The 14,575-nt window shown below is 43.1% G+C and overlaps 1 protein-coding gene across 2 annotated transcripts in view; it reads left to right on the top strand.

The window, feature by feature from the left end:
* The window catches only part of COP1 (COP1 E3 ubiquitin ligase), a 124,503-nt gene that overhangs the window by 90,397 nt on the left and 19,531 nt on the right, over window positions 1-14,575 (top strand). For both annotated transcript variants that reach the window (XM_042033833.1, XM_042033832.1), the window contains exons 17-18: window positions 730-854; window positions 1,957-2,117. In XM_042033833.1, the coding sequence (XP_041889767.1) occupies window positions 730-854; window positions 1,957-2,117 (286 nt within the window). The remainder of the gene's footprint in view (window positions 1-729; window positions 855-1,956; window positions 2,118-14,575) is intronic.

Genomic DNA, 14,575 nt, shown 5'->3' with positions numbered 1-14,575 from the left:
TTGCATGTGGGGGATCCATGGAAAACAACAGTTATGATTAATCCCAACATATTTTGTATATCTTGAATAGTAATATTTAGCTTTCCCCGACAAGGTAAAAAAAGTAGAAGCTTGAGTTCTGTATCCATGCAGTCACGATTACACATGAGAAAAACAGATTTAATTTTAACAGCAACTCTGAGCCCCCATAGGTTTTTCTGTGCTTCTGCTTGGTATTGGGCAGGAGGAGGAGAACATGCTTCAGGGCTGCTGGGGAGTGAGGAGAATGCTTCCTTCCCAAGCCCTGGAAAGACGTGAATGAGAGTTGCAGCTGGCATGGAGAAGGGAACAGATTTTATCCATGCTGTAAAGGTTTAAAAAATAAATAACTTTGGTGCGTCCTAGATCTGTGAGGATCTGGAGGAGGCAGTGGTAGCCCAAAGGCCATACAGTTCAGTAGAGGGCTCTGCAATTGATAGCAGAAAGGAAGAGTAATACTTCAGGGAAGTTTTTATTCGAATGTGTAATGTGTTTTTATTGAAACATGTAATGTGTTTTGACAGGCTTTTAAAATAAGGTGCTACCTTTCTGAGCTCAAGCTGAGCTGCATATGATTGAAAGTGGGATAAATCTCCTGTTGTGCACTAAGGCTTCCTACATTTCCATTGTCATTGGAGTGTTGAGGAGCAGGGTGGCCAGGGAGGAGTTCCTGCCATATGGCAGCAGGGTGACTTTAAGTATTGTTTTCAGGTCAACAGACAGTCAGCTGAAGCTGTGGAACGTAGGGAAGCCTCACTGCTTGCGCTCCTTCAAGGGTCACATCAACGAGAAGAACTTCGTAGGGCTGGCGTCCAACGGAGACTACATTGCCTGTGGTGAGTAGAGCAGCCACCCCGACATGCTGACAGGATTCCTGGCAGCTGGGGCCTCTCCAGCTGCAAAGCACAGCAGCACAGCTGTATGGGCTTTTTAATAGAAAATTCTTCTGAATTTCCACCCTCCTTCCCCTCCAGGGAATGGCCTTAGCAGCCCTAAGGGGGTCTGTAGATGGTTTTCTTCCATTGCAGATGAGTCCTTTGTGCATGATGATTCAGGCTTGCTGTCATCAAAATCAACTACTAATGCCATTGCTCTTGATACAATTTATGTCTTTCGAGATTAACAATTGGCACATCCTCATACATCCCCAGTACCCTGGGCCACACGAGGATCCAGTACTTGTCACTTAGTGTGGCATTCTGCGTGGTGAAGCAAGAGTGCCCGCATTGCAAACAGCTCCTTAGAAGACTAATTCATTAGCTACCCCTTTGGCTGTTCCTGTCCTTTCACTGCTTAAGTCAGACTGTCGAAGCTCTGTAAATGCACAGCTCTAGGTGAGAAGGCAGTGACAGGCTGATAGCTGTGGGATGAGCCGGACAGCTGTGCCAGCGCTGAAGGGAGGACCTTAGCTCATGTGTTCTCTGATCGCTGGGCAGCTTGCAAGGCAGAAATTGGGATGGGTTTCTAAATAAAGCCTGTACAGTCTAGTCTCTCTTGCTTAAACCTCCACAGACCAAGTTGATGTACTTGATTGTGGCAGGAAGAACTTTGATAGTGCTACCTGCTTTTGAGCTGTGGCTCTGAGCAGGCTGGATGTAGCAGCGATTCCTGTGGTTGTGCAGATGCTTTGCTCAAAATGCTCTGCCCTGAGGAGGTTGTGGAGGGTTCTTGGGATCCTCTAAGTTTTGCAGCTGTGCTCCATGCTGCAGTTGTCTTGTAATAAAACCATGTCCTGTTATTAAGTGTGATGGAAGTTTGCTGTGGAGCACTTCCAGCTGCCAGGGCCCCATGAGCGTGACAATAACTACAAGGAAATGTCTGGGCTTGTCTTAAGCAATGAAAGAGCTAAAACCCCTTATTTCTGTTTGTCTTACCGGAACCTAATCTTGTATATCTTGTATACTTACTTTTTTTTTTTTTTTTTTTTTTTATTTCTAGGAAGTGAAAATAATTCCCTTTACTTATACTATAAGGGCCTCTCAAAGACGCTGCTGACGTTCAAGTTTGACACAGTCAAAAGTGTCCTGGACAAGGACCGGAAAGAAGATGACACAAATGAGTTTGTGAGCGCTGTGTGCTGGAGGGCACTTCCAGATGGGGTAAGCTTTCTGCCCACATGCAGAAGGAATGCCTCCTGCTTTCTCACCAAATGGCCTTGCTGAGGGTTTGACTGCACTTGGTATTTCCCTGTTCATGGGAAAATTAAGGGTACTTGCAGGTCGTTGTGAGAACCCTGATGATTTGCAGGGTAACTGAAATGCTGGGGGAGAAGAGACTGCTGTGATCTTAACTCTTCCGCCTGGGTGTTAGAATTCCTCTATACGGCATCTGAAATCCCAGAAGCAGCATTGTTTTTCTGGCACTTGATGGGTTTTTTTGGGTGCATTAGTGAGGTTGTTGTTGCTTTAAGGATCGTTGTGGAGCCTTGTCTCAACGTTCCTGTGTCTGTCTGGGTTTGCTCATTGGAACACAGCCTTCGTGTTTAGATGAGTAGATACGAAAAGGAGGTGAGTGCAGGCTGCAGTCACCTCAGTGTCTGTTCTAGTGACACTGAATTCACATCCCTGGCATGTGTGCTAATGTGGCAGGCAGACCTGATGCAGCTTTTGTGAGTCTTTCAGAACAGGACTGCTCTGGAGAACAAAACGCTGCTTTTGAATTCAGAGTGTTCTTGAAAAGCTTGCATAAACAAAATGGAGCAAGTAACTCTTTTATGTACAAGGTTTGCAGATCAGATACTTAATGGAACTGTTGGGAGAGGACAAAAAGGAGTTGATCTTAAATGCAGTCTTCAAAGTGGCTGAAGTGAAATGTTGGCTAATTGCTGTCCTGAGATGATGTGTTCACAAAGACAACACTTTGGAAGGGACACATCTACCAGTCTGCTTTCTGCATGTGCACACACTGCCCCAGAACCGGGATTCAGTTGTCACTGACACAAACTCACTTTGGATGGACACTTTCGAGCCAAAACTAAAATAAACCCACATGTCTGGAACTGCCCTTTGTGTTTAAAAGTAAGAAGTGGGCCATTGTGGTTTGAACAGGGAGCATGAGAGTCAGTGATGTAGGATCACCAGCTTCTTTCTGGCTGGGGATTTAGGAGGGCTTGGTATACACGTGTCTCAGGTGAAGCGTGGCTGTTTTAAGTTTGGAAATTTGTCTTTCTTCTGGATAAAAACATGCTGTGGGAACCCGTGTGTCCAGAAATGCCCTTCCTTGAACTGCCTTCACTTTAGTATTTGGATTGTCTTGCCCACTGCTTCTAGAGGCAATAACAGAGATGTCTCATCCTGGGGTCATGTCTGTTGCCATCCACTCTGTAACAGTCTTTTCTCTGATAAATGTGCTCTGATAGATCTTCTGCTTAAGTGGCTGAGAAACTTTTAAGCAGTCACCAAGGGCTGTCAAGCAATCCTTCATAATCAGGATGAAAAGTATTATACAAAAATGTAATAGTTAAATCAGGCCCGTCAAGATCTCACCAAATAATGTTCAGGCTTCACTCCATTAAGCAGCATTCAGAATCCATGCTGTTCTGGTCTTTTTTTTTTTTCTCCAACATTCATCTGCTTTTCCCTGGGCTGCTTCTAAATGAGCCTGTTTTTCCTGTGGCAGCCCCTGTACCTGGCTCTAGCTTTTAAAGAGAGCAGCAAAAAGCTGCCTGAGACTGGTTTTTGCCTCTGACTGTGGCACATACCAAGCAAGCCTCGCTTTATTCTGCCAAGAGGCCTCAGTGTTTCCTTGCACCGTATCTTTTCACTGATCCAGCTGCACATTCCTCTTCCTTTCTACTGGTGCAGCAGTCCTCTCTGACCTAATTGAGACTTTGCTCATGTTCTTAGGAAATTAAATTACTGCACAGCCAAAGGTCAGTTATGTCCACAAAGTCTTACTCAAATGATGAAACTCTCCTGTTCTCCATTTTGATAATGTTTCTTCAAGTTGTCACGATTTTTTTCAAATAAGCTTTGCATATACAGGCTTCCCTGCAAGCTGACATTTTTTTTTTCTGATGCTTAGCTGAACCAGAGAAGGCCTGTGCCTCGTAGTGCTGTCAGCATCTGCAGGATTCGGGGAACCCACAGCCTATTTCCAGCTTAATTACAATTTTGATCCTGGGTTGAGTCACTCTGCCTTAGTTTCCTAATTATAAGAATTGCCACCTGTACCTCTCACCACTGGCTGTGATCCCACCTCTCTGCTGAAGGACTGTGTGTGTGGAAGCAGCTCCAGGCCAGCAGCTGTCTGGGAAACCTGCCCCAGATCCACAGGCAGCACAGTGAGCAAGTTTTAGAGTGCTGTGGGCACGCTGCTCTCCGTTCCTTGCTGGGCTGGTTCAAAGCACCTCGCTCGTCTCCATGCTGTGGTCACCAGGCAGCATCTTCAGTTTGTTCCTGGGGGTGGGAGATGCCAGCACAGCCTTTCCCCAGGGCTCCCCAGCAGAGCAGACTCTCGGTTTCTATACAGTGCTGTTCTCAAGGATTGTTCTTTAATTAACCTTTTGCGATGAGATGAGTAAGTTTCAGATCTGTCAGTTATCTTGGGAAGCATGAGTACATGTACTCCTTCACTTCGTGCACTTAAGTGCAAAATCTGAGATCCTAATTAAAACTTAACTAAAACTTTCAGATGAAATGTCATTGATTCTTTCTTAAATCTATTTTTATGTAATTCAGGCTTTTACTTCCTCCTGAGCCTAAGTCAATCTGTGCCAGCAGCCCTTGCCAGAACCCATCTTTTTATTTTTTCTCTTCTGCATTGCTTTTTCTTTGCTTACAAAGATGCAGAAACCTTTTTTCTGGAGCTGTCACCTTTCCAACTCAAAGGTCCAGCACCTCCTTCTCTTTACCTATATCAAAGCCATAATAAGGAAGAGAAATTATTCTCCCTAAGTGCTTAATTAGCATTTTGAACCAGGTTTACTCAATTTTCAATTCATAAAAGTGTTTAGAAATAAGCACTAGCTTGTAGGTTAATTGTTCAGTTAGACTCTTTGGAAAAAGCCAGGCAAACAACAAGCCTCCCACCAGGCTGACTATGAAGCAAGCCTCTGATTCTTGCAGTGCTGTGTTTTGGACAAAAGTAAATAGGCTGTTGGATATTTTCTAAATAGCATCTACTTATTGTTTGTGGGGAAAACCATTTCTCCCTTCTTGTTTTATGCAAAAAGTTGATCGATATTTAAAAGAAGAGAAAGTTTCAGGGTACTTTTGGCCTAAGTGACTTGATAAACATGAGTTAGACATGGAGATGCTTTTCAGAACATTCCCTGGACCAAATCCTTTAATTTCCCAAGTCAAGGATTTTATAATATACCCATGCCGTCCATTTTAACCAGCTTGATTTCAATCAAGAATCCGGTCTTGAGACTGAAAACAGCAGTCTTCTATTTTAGTAGCATGTAAACAGGGGATGCTCTTCAATGCAGGGATGCTCTTGCACAGGGAAAGGAGATTCTAGTAGTGGTAGTAGCTCCCTGCATTTAAGTGGGTAGAGGTGTCATCTGTCTTGGAAAGGTCACCACAGTTACGTCTGGGTATGCGGATCATGGCTGGAGGAGATTGGTTTGTGCTTTGCTTTCCCTTAGGTGTCCTACAGGATGTTTTCTCTTCCTTAAAGGGGACACCTGTTATTTGGACCTGCTCTGCCCTCTTGCAGAGTTTATGTGCCTCATACATGCTGTGTTAAATGATTGCACCTCAAGATTGCCTTTTCCCAGGCAGTTAGTGCTTCTCAGAAAGAAGCTGTTGAAAGAGAGACCAAGGCTGAACCTGCTCCCAGGACAGCAAAAAGGTATTACAGCAGAACACAGAAGCAAATTGATTATGTAGATAAAGCATAGCTCAATCTATCATAATCACTGTGAAGAAGCCATTTAATTTTGTACCTGTTTGCACAAGTATTCATTACTGCTGATAAGCAGGTTACCGGGGAAGGATTTCACAAGCAGAAATGTCGAGGCTTTGATACCAGTGAGGAGATGCAGATAAGAACAGGAGAAAGCCATGCAAATTAGCTTAGGTAAAGCTTAATGCACTTCTTTTTTTTTCTTTTTGGAGGAGTAAAGAAGGGAAATCCATTAAGAAGAGTGCTGCAGTCTTTAACCAAAGAGCAGGTGGGTGGTGGGATGTACTGGATGGGTGCAGAGGTCTCCTGGGAGGAAGGCTGCCAGTGGTAGGAAAGCATCTCCTCCACCTGAGTAGAAATCCATGTATGTGTTTTCTCACTTCATCACTCCTCCAAAGTAATTTAAATTGATGGGGGGGTTCTCAAAGCAGTCGCCTAACCATGGGTGAGAGAAGGCAGCTCTGGGACTCCATGCTTCAGGTTGGCTTTGGGCATTGCCCTATGATGGAAGTATCTTCATAATTAGCCCTACAGGTCTGAACTTCTGTTTGTTAATCTAAGAGGATGAAATGTTCCCTTCGAATAGGTTTTTCGTGCATCTTTTCAGAAAACAAGCTTTTCTTCTGTTTATTTTTCCTTTCTTTTGAATATTCAGCTTTGTTTCTTAATGATGTCTGGCTTGGATTCTTTAAATAGAAACCTATAATTGTAGCACTATAAGTTAGTCACTTAATAGGGCTGCAGTCTTGTTCACTGATGAAAAGTAGCCATCCTTTGTTTCCCAGTAGCCTTATAAATGGTACACAGTGTACACAGGAGCTAGTCAGGGGCTCTTGTAATTTACAATCAGCAAATTGGCTCCCTTCACAGGAATTAATTTAGCCAATACAAATTATTTCAGGAAGTGATTCATTGCCACTTAAAAGCCCTAATTAATTTGGGTGACTTATGAACATTAAAAATGAAACCTCCTTTGTCATTCCCAAGTAACCAAATGCTAATTCAGTGTCATTCTTAAGTAACTTGTATCAGCTGTAACTATATCTCTTGTAGCTTGAAGTACAAATTCCAATGGGACTTTGGGGGGAGAACAAGTAGCACTTCATACTTCATTGTTTCTCTTTGCTGCTGAAATTTTAAAGTCTCAAAATTGGTAAGAATTTTGACTTCCAGCTACAACTCTGTGGTGTTTTATTTTTACATCATCCTTAACTTACCTGTTCAGATGTCAGGAAATAGCCAGGTAGAAACCTAAAGTTTAGGAGATAAATGCCTGCCTGGAGTGATCAGACCCCAGCTGCCCCGTGCCTGCCTCTGATACCAGCTGTGCCACAGGTCACAGCATGAGGTATTTTCTGGAAGGGCATCTGCTGTTTTCTGACTCATCCTTTCTTTGCTAGACCAGGACTGGCCTGTAGCATTTGTGTGCAGCATCTCCCAAGTTTGTGTCCTTGCACATTATCCTCCAGTGCAGTCCCACACCACTGCTTCATGCTGGAAACACAGAGGTCTTCATTCTTGTGCTTGAAATGCACAGCAGTTTGTGGAAGGCTGAGAACAATCAGCTTCTAAAAAACACAAGATGTGGCTTTGATCGGGTTTATTCTACTGGGTTTTTTTCTCCCCCACCTGAAAGTCGTCAAAGGCTTTTCTCCCTCCTGTGAAAGCTGTCTGATCCCCATAGCCTGCATGCTGCAAGGCTCACAGCTGTCTGTGTGATGGCTTCCCACTCCTCTTGACATGCCCTCTGCTCTCTGGCCATTGGCAATGCTTTAAACACAGGGTTTTCTTTGACTTTTATTTTGCGCTTTCCTTAGGTAGTAAATGTATTTGATTTCTCTTCCATCTACCTTTTTCATGTCTACTGCTCCCTTACTCATTTGAAAATCTAAAATTTAAAAGCAAATGGAACTCAGAACATCAGAAGATACGTCATATGTGCTTCATTTCCCCTCCCCAGATTTTAGCATATTAGTTATGTGTGCCAGCACACATTGTATATACTGGTTTATGTGCTGCTTGAAAAATAATTCCTTATGCAGAATAATTTCTACTTGCAGATAAAAGATGGCACAAGGTAAGTATGTATGATCCTTTGTGCTGAACATGCTCATATCCTTTCATCTCCATATCTCTTCAAATGTTCTATTTTGGGCTCTATTTTTTCTGTGGCTAAGGAGAATTAATTAAAAAATACTCAGGTGACTAACAGTATTTTCTTCCCTGTCAAAAACCTTGGAGTCAAAGTGTGGAGAACTTTGGGGGGGGCCCCCCCCCCAAGAAATCATACTCTTCTTGTTAACAGTTTGTGCATGATATTGAAATCTCAGTCTGTTGGCACCTCGATCCATGTGAAAGACCATCTTGATAATGTGATTATGCAAATGACCGACTTTATGAGGAAGTGTTTAATTTTGAGAGTTCTGCAGAAGAAGAAAAATACTGGTAAATGTTCTTTCCTTACTGTCTCCTCCCTGGCTGCAGGGTACCCTCTGAGCTTCCTCCCAGTGAGGACATGACCACACCACTGCCACAGGGGTGAAGGGAGCCAGGAGAGTCCACTGTGCTCCTCCTGCCTAGGGTGTTTGGGGGCAAAAACTTCTATTGCACCATTTATGTTGCTGTTTCAGGGCTCAGGGTGGCACAGGAGCAGTGGCTGGTACCTGTGCTAACTCTTCCTTTCCAAGATGCGGAGCAGCTGCCCGTGCCACTGCGGAGGACACGGGGGCTGAGTCTGGCACTCCTGCTCATCTCTGGAAGTTCAGGTCCCCTGCGGTACTGCAGCACTCTGATATCATCGTAGCTTCTATTTTAAGAATAGCTTCTTTAAGAAATGTAGGTGGCTCGGGTTTTTCTTCTTTGTTGGTTTTAACTTTTACATTTGCAAACTCAGTTTCTCTCCTTCTGCAAGGTGAGGCACTTTTTTTTTTTTCCTTGCATAATCACAGAAAATGGCTGCAGCGTCAAAGTCCATCTGTTTCCTGAATGAAGACAGTATTTACTCTTTCAGACTTTTACAGATGATATTTGCTCATCAGTGCATCTCTTCTAATGTCGAGCGGAGTAGAGAGCGAGCTGTAGATGGAACTGAGGCCCTTCTTATGGGAGTCACCTTTCTAGACTGAGTGAATGACATAGTGGCCAACATAACTGAGTGCTGTTGACATTACAGTTCCAGTAGGTGATCCCAGTGGTGCAGCTGTAGAGATAATGGATTGCAGATCATTGCTGGTGCAAGCAGAGGTCTGAGCAGGCACTTGCTGTTTCCTAAGCTTTAAAAAATAAGAGCATCCCAATGCAATTGCAAATCATACTGCTGTGTTACACACAGTGAGCTGGGGATGCAAAGAAGTCTCTCTGTAGCTGTTGTTAAACTTCTAAGTGGATGTTTTTTTCCTGTGGGCACTCAGCTGCTTTAGTAACCATCAATTCTTTATTCAAGTATCAGTTTTATGACAGATGAACTGGAGTCAGGGATTCACATGGAACCTGGACTTCATTCCCGACTCCATCCTCAGCTTGCTACTGAATCATCGTGTTGCAAGGTGCAGCAGTATGTGTCATGGGGCCCTTACATAAGCTATGTCCCAAACAGCACAACTGCAAAGAGAATTATTTGTGTTACTCATACTGGGTTGGAGAGAAAAAAAAGAGCAGGTTTGTATTCAGAGAGAGCACTTGCTTTTAGAATTAAATGATTGGACAACTGTATTCCCTTTCCACCCAGTCTCAGCAGTGCTGCTGTTGGGCCCCCTGGTCTGGACTCTGATATGTACCCTGTTGGGCTCTAAAGCCACTGATTAAATAATTGATCAGGCTGTTGTAAGGTTTGGGGGGTTTTCACCTGATGCCTGGAAAGCTATTTATCATGAAGTGTAAGCTTCTCTCTTACCATGCCTTTTCTTAGCAATGTGCCTTTGGCATTTCAGCCACTGTGGGAATTAGAGGTGGCAGCAGTGCTCTCTCTGCCCTCCTACAGCCCTTAGCCTTTGGGCAGGAAGGCTCATTCCTAGTATTTTTTGGGGGGGGTCTTACAATCACAGTATCATGGAGTAGTTCAGGTAGGAAGGCACATTTAGAGACCATCAGTAAACACAAACACCTTCCATGAGAGCAGGTTGCTCGAAGTCCCATCCAACCTGGCCTTGAACACTCCCAGGGATGGGGCTTCCACCACATCTCTGAACAATCTGTGCCAGTGCCTCACCACCCTCATTAGAAAAAAACTTCTTCATTATATCTGTTCTAAATTGACCCTCTTTCAATTTAAAACCATTCACCCTTGTCCTGTTGCAACAGGCCCTACTAAAGTGTTTGTCCCCATCTTTCTTATAGGTTCCTTTTGAGTGCTGGAAGGCTGCAGTAAAGTCTTCCTGGAGCCTTCTCTTCTCCAAGCTGAACAACCCCACCTGTCCTCACAGGAGAGTTGTTCCACCCCTCTAATCGGCTTTGTGGCCTCCCCTGGACCCACTGTATATGATGTGTAGTGTCCTGGAGCAGAGCCCCTGAAAGCAGTAGGTCACAGCAGGGTCCTGGCAAGTTCTGTAGGTACTGAGCCAAAATTGCCTGATCTCAAGCTCTGACTAAAGCTGGTTTCCTCTGAGTCAGAGCATCTCCTGCACGAGCAGCCTTTGCTTTACTTTCCACTGCTAGGCTCGTGCTGGCTTTTTTCTGTGTGAAGTGCCATCTGCTGAAGTCCCTGGCTGGCACAAAGTGCCAGTGAGATGAGGTCTGAGTGCCGGGAGCCGATAGCCGTCGGGCAGTATTCAGTGTGCTGCAAAGCAGATGAAGGGGCTCACTGAAGAAAGGAGCTGCAGGGGTAGAGCTGTGTGTCCCAACATTTACTGCTAAAGGAGGACTTCGGTTTCAGAGCAGCAAGACCAAAGCTAGCATGAGGCAGGCTTTGAAATGCCGTTGGCATTGGGCTGAAGGCACTGCCTCTGAAGCCAGCTTCCATGCAGATGCAGAATTCCCCCACAAGGATGGTGGTCTGCTGTCACTGCTGTTTGAATTTGGTTTATAACCTCATTCCCTCTAACAAGTGACACTGCTTCAATTAAAGTCAAAACAACCTCACAATATTGTGTTTTTCTTTTTTCTTTTCCCCATTCTTCAGTGCTAATATTGATGGCAAATCCTGCCAGGCCACCACCATTCAGCAGTCACAATTCATGAGCTGCATCAACCTTTTGCTCTAGCACTCCTAATTAAGCAATTCTAATGACAGGATTTAATGTTTTTACAGAGTCTAAATGAAGTGGAAAAAATATGAACTGATTTTTTTCCTTTCCAGCACAAGATTTTGATCAGATAATTTAACCTCTGGGTGAAATGGAAGTAGGAGCATTTATGCATAGGTGGTTTTCTCTGCAAAAGCTTTACTTTATGTACGTCTGTGCATTAATAGAGTTACTGCTTGGCTTTGGGTATCCATTCTGAAAGTTTTTGTGTGCTCTCTGCCCTTCTGTTGTCAGTACCAAAGCCCCAAAGCCTTTTGAAATGCACTAACTTGTGACCAGCTTAATGCCAATTGCGTTGCATGTTAATAAAGCAAGAATAAAGGCTTGCAAAAACAACTGCTTAGACTGATTTTCTAACAGCAACACAATTGGTATCCTTTTAACCTATTTAAATTTCTTTTGGTGGTGTTCTGCTCTAATTCTAGGTAATGCTTGATGAGCTAGGTATGTGCACAGAGTGAAAATGGTCGCTTCTTTGAAGGCAATCTTCTGTCTGAATTGAAACTACGTGATATGTAATTAGGAGGCATAATTGTTTTATATAGGTTACACACAGGATTATAATAATCAGTCTTTTGTAAGGAAGAGAAAGCCAGTATGACAGGAAGGTTATGTTTAGTAATGTAATGAGTGCCTCTTTGACAGAAATGGCACTGTTAAATTTGGAGTTGCGCAGCTGACGGGAGTTCACCCTCGCACAAGGTGTTGGGAATTCTGCGAGGGAAGTGCTGCTTTAAATAATAATGTCTCTTATGGTATTGTATGTCATAATCACTTCCAAAATGCTTATCTAGTTGCTAAAGCCAGACAGAAGTGAGCTGTTTGGTGCAGTACTGGATTTCTTAGTTTTACTGTTTTATGTCTGAAGTGAATATTAAGTTAAGCAGAGAGGTGTAGCTGGGGCAGCCTGAGGAGCTGCAGATGAGGCAGAGCATTGTTTCCCAAGTATTTATAATAATGAGAGATACTATATGCAATATTGCATATACTGGGAAGAAAGTTTGGTTCAGATCCATTAAATAAGGAAAGAAAAAAGTTCCTTTTACCTGTAATCTGCAGATAGCACATAAATTAACTGCAGGAGGAGGAGGAGAAGCTACGTCCCTCCTCACTACCCATGCTGGCAGAGGCTCGGCATCGCCAGCCAAGAACCCTCGTGTTAATCAGGCACTCATGATTCTTTCTTCCTAGTTTCTAGACTGATCAATTGAGACCTCGTTGCCTTTTTTCTTCCAAGAAAGACCTTCTACAAAGCAGATTGCTCTGGCTAAGTTTCTTCCAACCCCTAAATAACAGCAAGCTGCTCTAGTTTGGGGAGTGTGTGCTTGGGGGATATCTTGACTTGTTTAGAGTGAAATATCCTTGATTAAAATAGGTTAATAGTTCTCTGCATGTCTTGCTTCACAAATTGCACAGCATTTGAAAAGATAAATTTGGGCCAGCAGAAGTAACAAAAAAAGAGAGAAAACTACTTGAAAGTGAAATACAAATGTCCTTATTTAATACAAAGGGATTCAGCTCGCTGTTGGCTTTCTGTTTTTCCCTGGTTCATGCTTTGCTTGACAATGCAACAGAAGAAACGTAAATTGTTGGGAGACACATGGAAAAAAAACCCACATGATTGTTGGGAAATTGGAAGTAGAGTGGGAGTTAGCAGCTTATGAAACTTTTCCTCTGGTGTTACAGCAGGCAGCAGCCAGCATTGGGAGCTTGGGAGTTTTCTTTGTTTCAAAACTTCAGAATGTGTATATTTAGCTTTCCAAAAGCAAGCAAAGAAAAATCACTCTGAGGCTCAGAAGTTTGTTTAAGAAAACTCCTGCTTTGGAGATTCCTTTCAGATAGATGTTTGCTAGGTGTGCTGTTTCAGGGTGAAGGCATGCAGTTTGGCCACGGCTCTCCCAGCGTATCCTGAGTGTGAACTCAGACCCTTTCCATGCCTCCTGGCCACCCTCTGCAGCCCTCCCTCCTCTTCCTGCCGTAGTGCTCCTTGGTTTTCCCTCAACAGCAGAGATGTCTGAGCATGGCTGCGGGGCCAAGGACAGTCTCCTCTTAAGCCCACCACTAAATTTTTGGATTTTGCTATTCATTGTGAACGTATGACTTACCCATTCTGGAGTGAGATGGGGAGCTAAGAAAACTTACTTTTGCACAGGTTTTTGATGTTTCTGCTGTTTTCCTTTGCAAACAAATTTGAGGTAGGTTTGTGATGTATTTTCAGTCAGGCTGGAGCTTCTGTATTGATTTCAGATAACACATGAATACAGAATTTGAGCCTAGCTCATCACACATCAAAGTTAATGAAGTAATGACTGTGACACCAAACGCCAGTGTCTCTGCCTCTCCTTATCCTCACAAACACACACTGTGTATGTGCTCTGTGTTTGGCATTTTTTATTTTAGAGGCCATTTCGTTATACAGTCCTATATCTCTTCCTTGGATGGTGTAGGTAGGGCAGGACATGATAATGTGGGAGATTTTCTACTGCTGTTTGTAACAGCACATGTAAGTTTGCTGTGACAAGAAGTAAGTTGAGTAGTCCTGACAGAGGACAGTTATTTTTATTTTCTTATATCCCCTGTATTTTGTTCTGTATTTCTCCCCATCTCTGCTCTGAAACGTTTTAAGCACCATCAGACTCAGAGAAAAGCAGAGAGTACTGGCCACGTGCTCCAGCTCTGTGGTGTCTATTGAGGAATGAGTCAACAGCAGCATCTCTTCAGAAAGAATATCTAAAATCAAAGGGAGGATGAAGCAGATTAGCAAAAAAAACAAGAAAAGTGTTTGTCTTCCGTCGCCCTTTGTCAGCAAAGGTGGGGTTTGTATTCTAATATTTATGTAGCTGAAGGATATTAGAAAATCAGAGGTACTGTGGTGCAACACAAGGGGTTTTGTTCATTCCTATTATCTCAATAGGTAATTCTTTTCTTTATATACTTGAGTCTTTTTCAACTTCTTTTTTTTCTATTAGTGCCATTGGTAGCTTAATGGATTTCTTGATTGTTGAGCTCTTCTTTTTGATGCAGTATTGTTAGTCTTAGCATGCATTCAGAGTGACAGGGAGCATTAAAAACAGTCATTTCCATTTGAGATATCTAGAGATAATTTTTTATAGCCACTGTGTGAAAATAACTTGAACAGTAGCAGAATTATCTATTGTAAGAGAGATGATTTTACTTGTGAATTGGGTTTAAAGATAAAATCTGCCTACTTCCTGAGTCATGGATTTCCTATTCATTGCTCTGTTAAATTTAATCGGGAGCAAGACTTAATCCAGAACAAAGATGATTGAATTGCTCTTAAACAGTGATGTAGAACATTACCCAGATCTCACTTCAGTCTCGCAGTGCTGAAAAATCACAACCACGAGAGAGTTGCTTGTGAGTACATTACACAAAGAGAGATGCTTTTTATTCATTTGCTGGCTCATTAGAAAGTAAAATGCTTTCTGGCTTTTAGAATAAAGTCG

The sequence above is a fragment of the Corvus kubaryi genome, unplaced genomic scaffold (genome assembly GCF_017639235.1).
Source record: "Corvus kubaryi isolate FWS band 111438036 unplaced genomic scaffold, C.kubaryi_AGA036_p1.0 37361, whole genome shotgun sequence".
NCBI lineage: Eukaryota > Metazoa > Chordata > Aves > Passeriformes > Corvidae > Corvus > Corvus kubaryi.
Note: the sequence above shows the minus strand (reverse complement) of the source record. Positions and strands in the feature narration are given on the sequence as shown.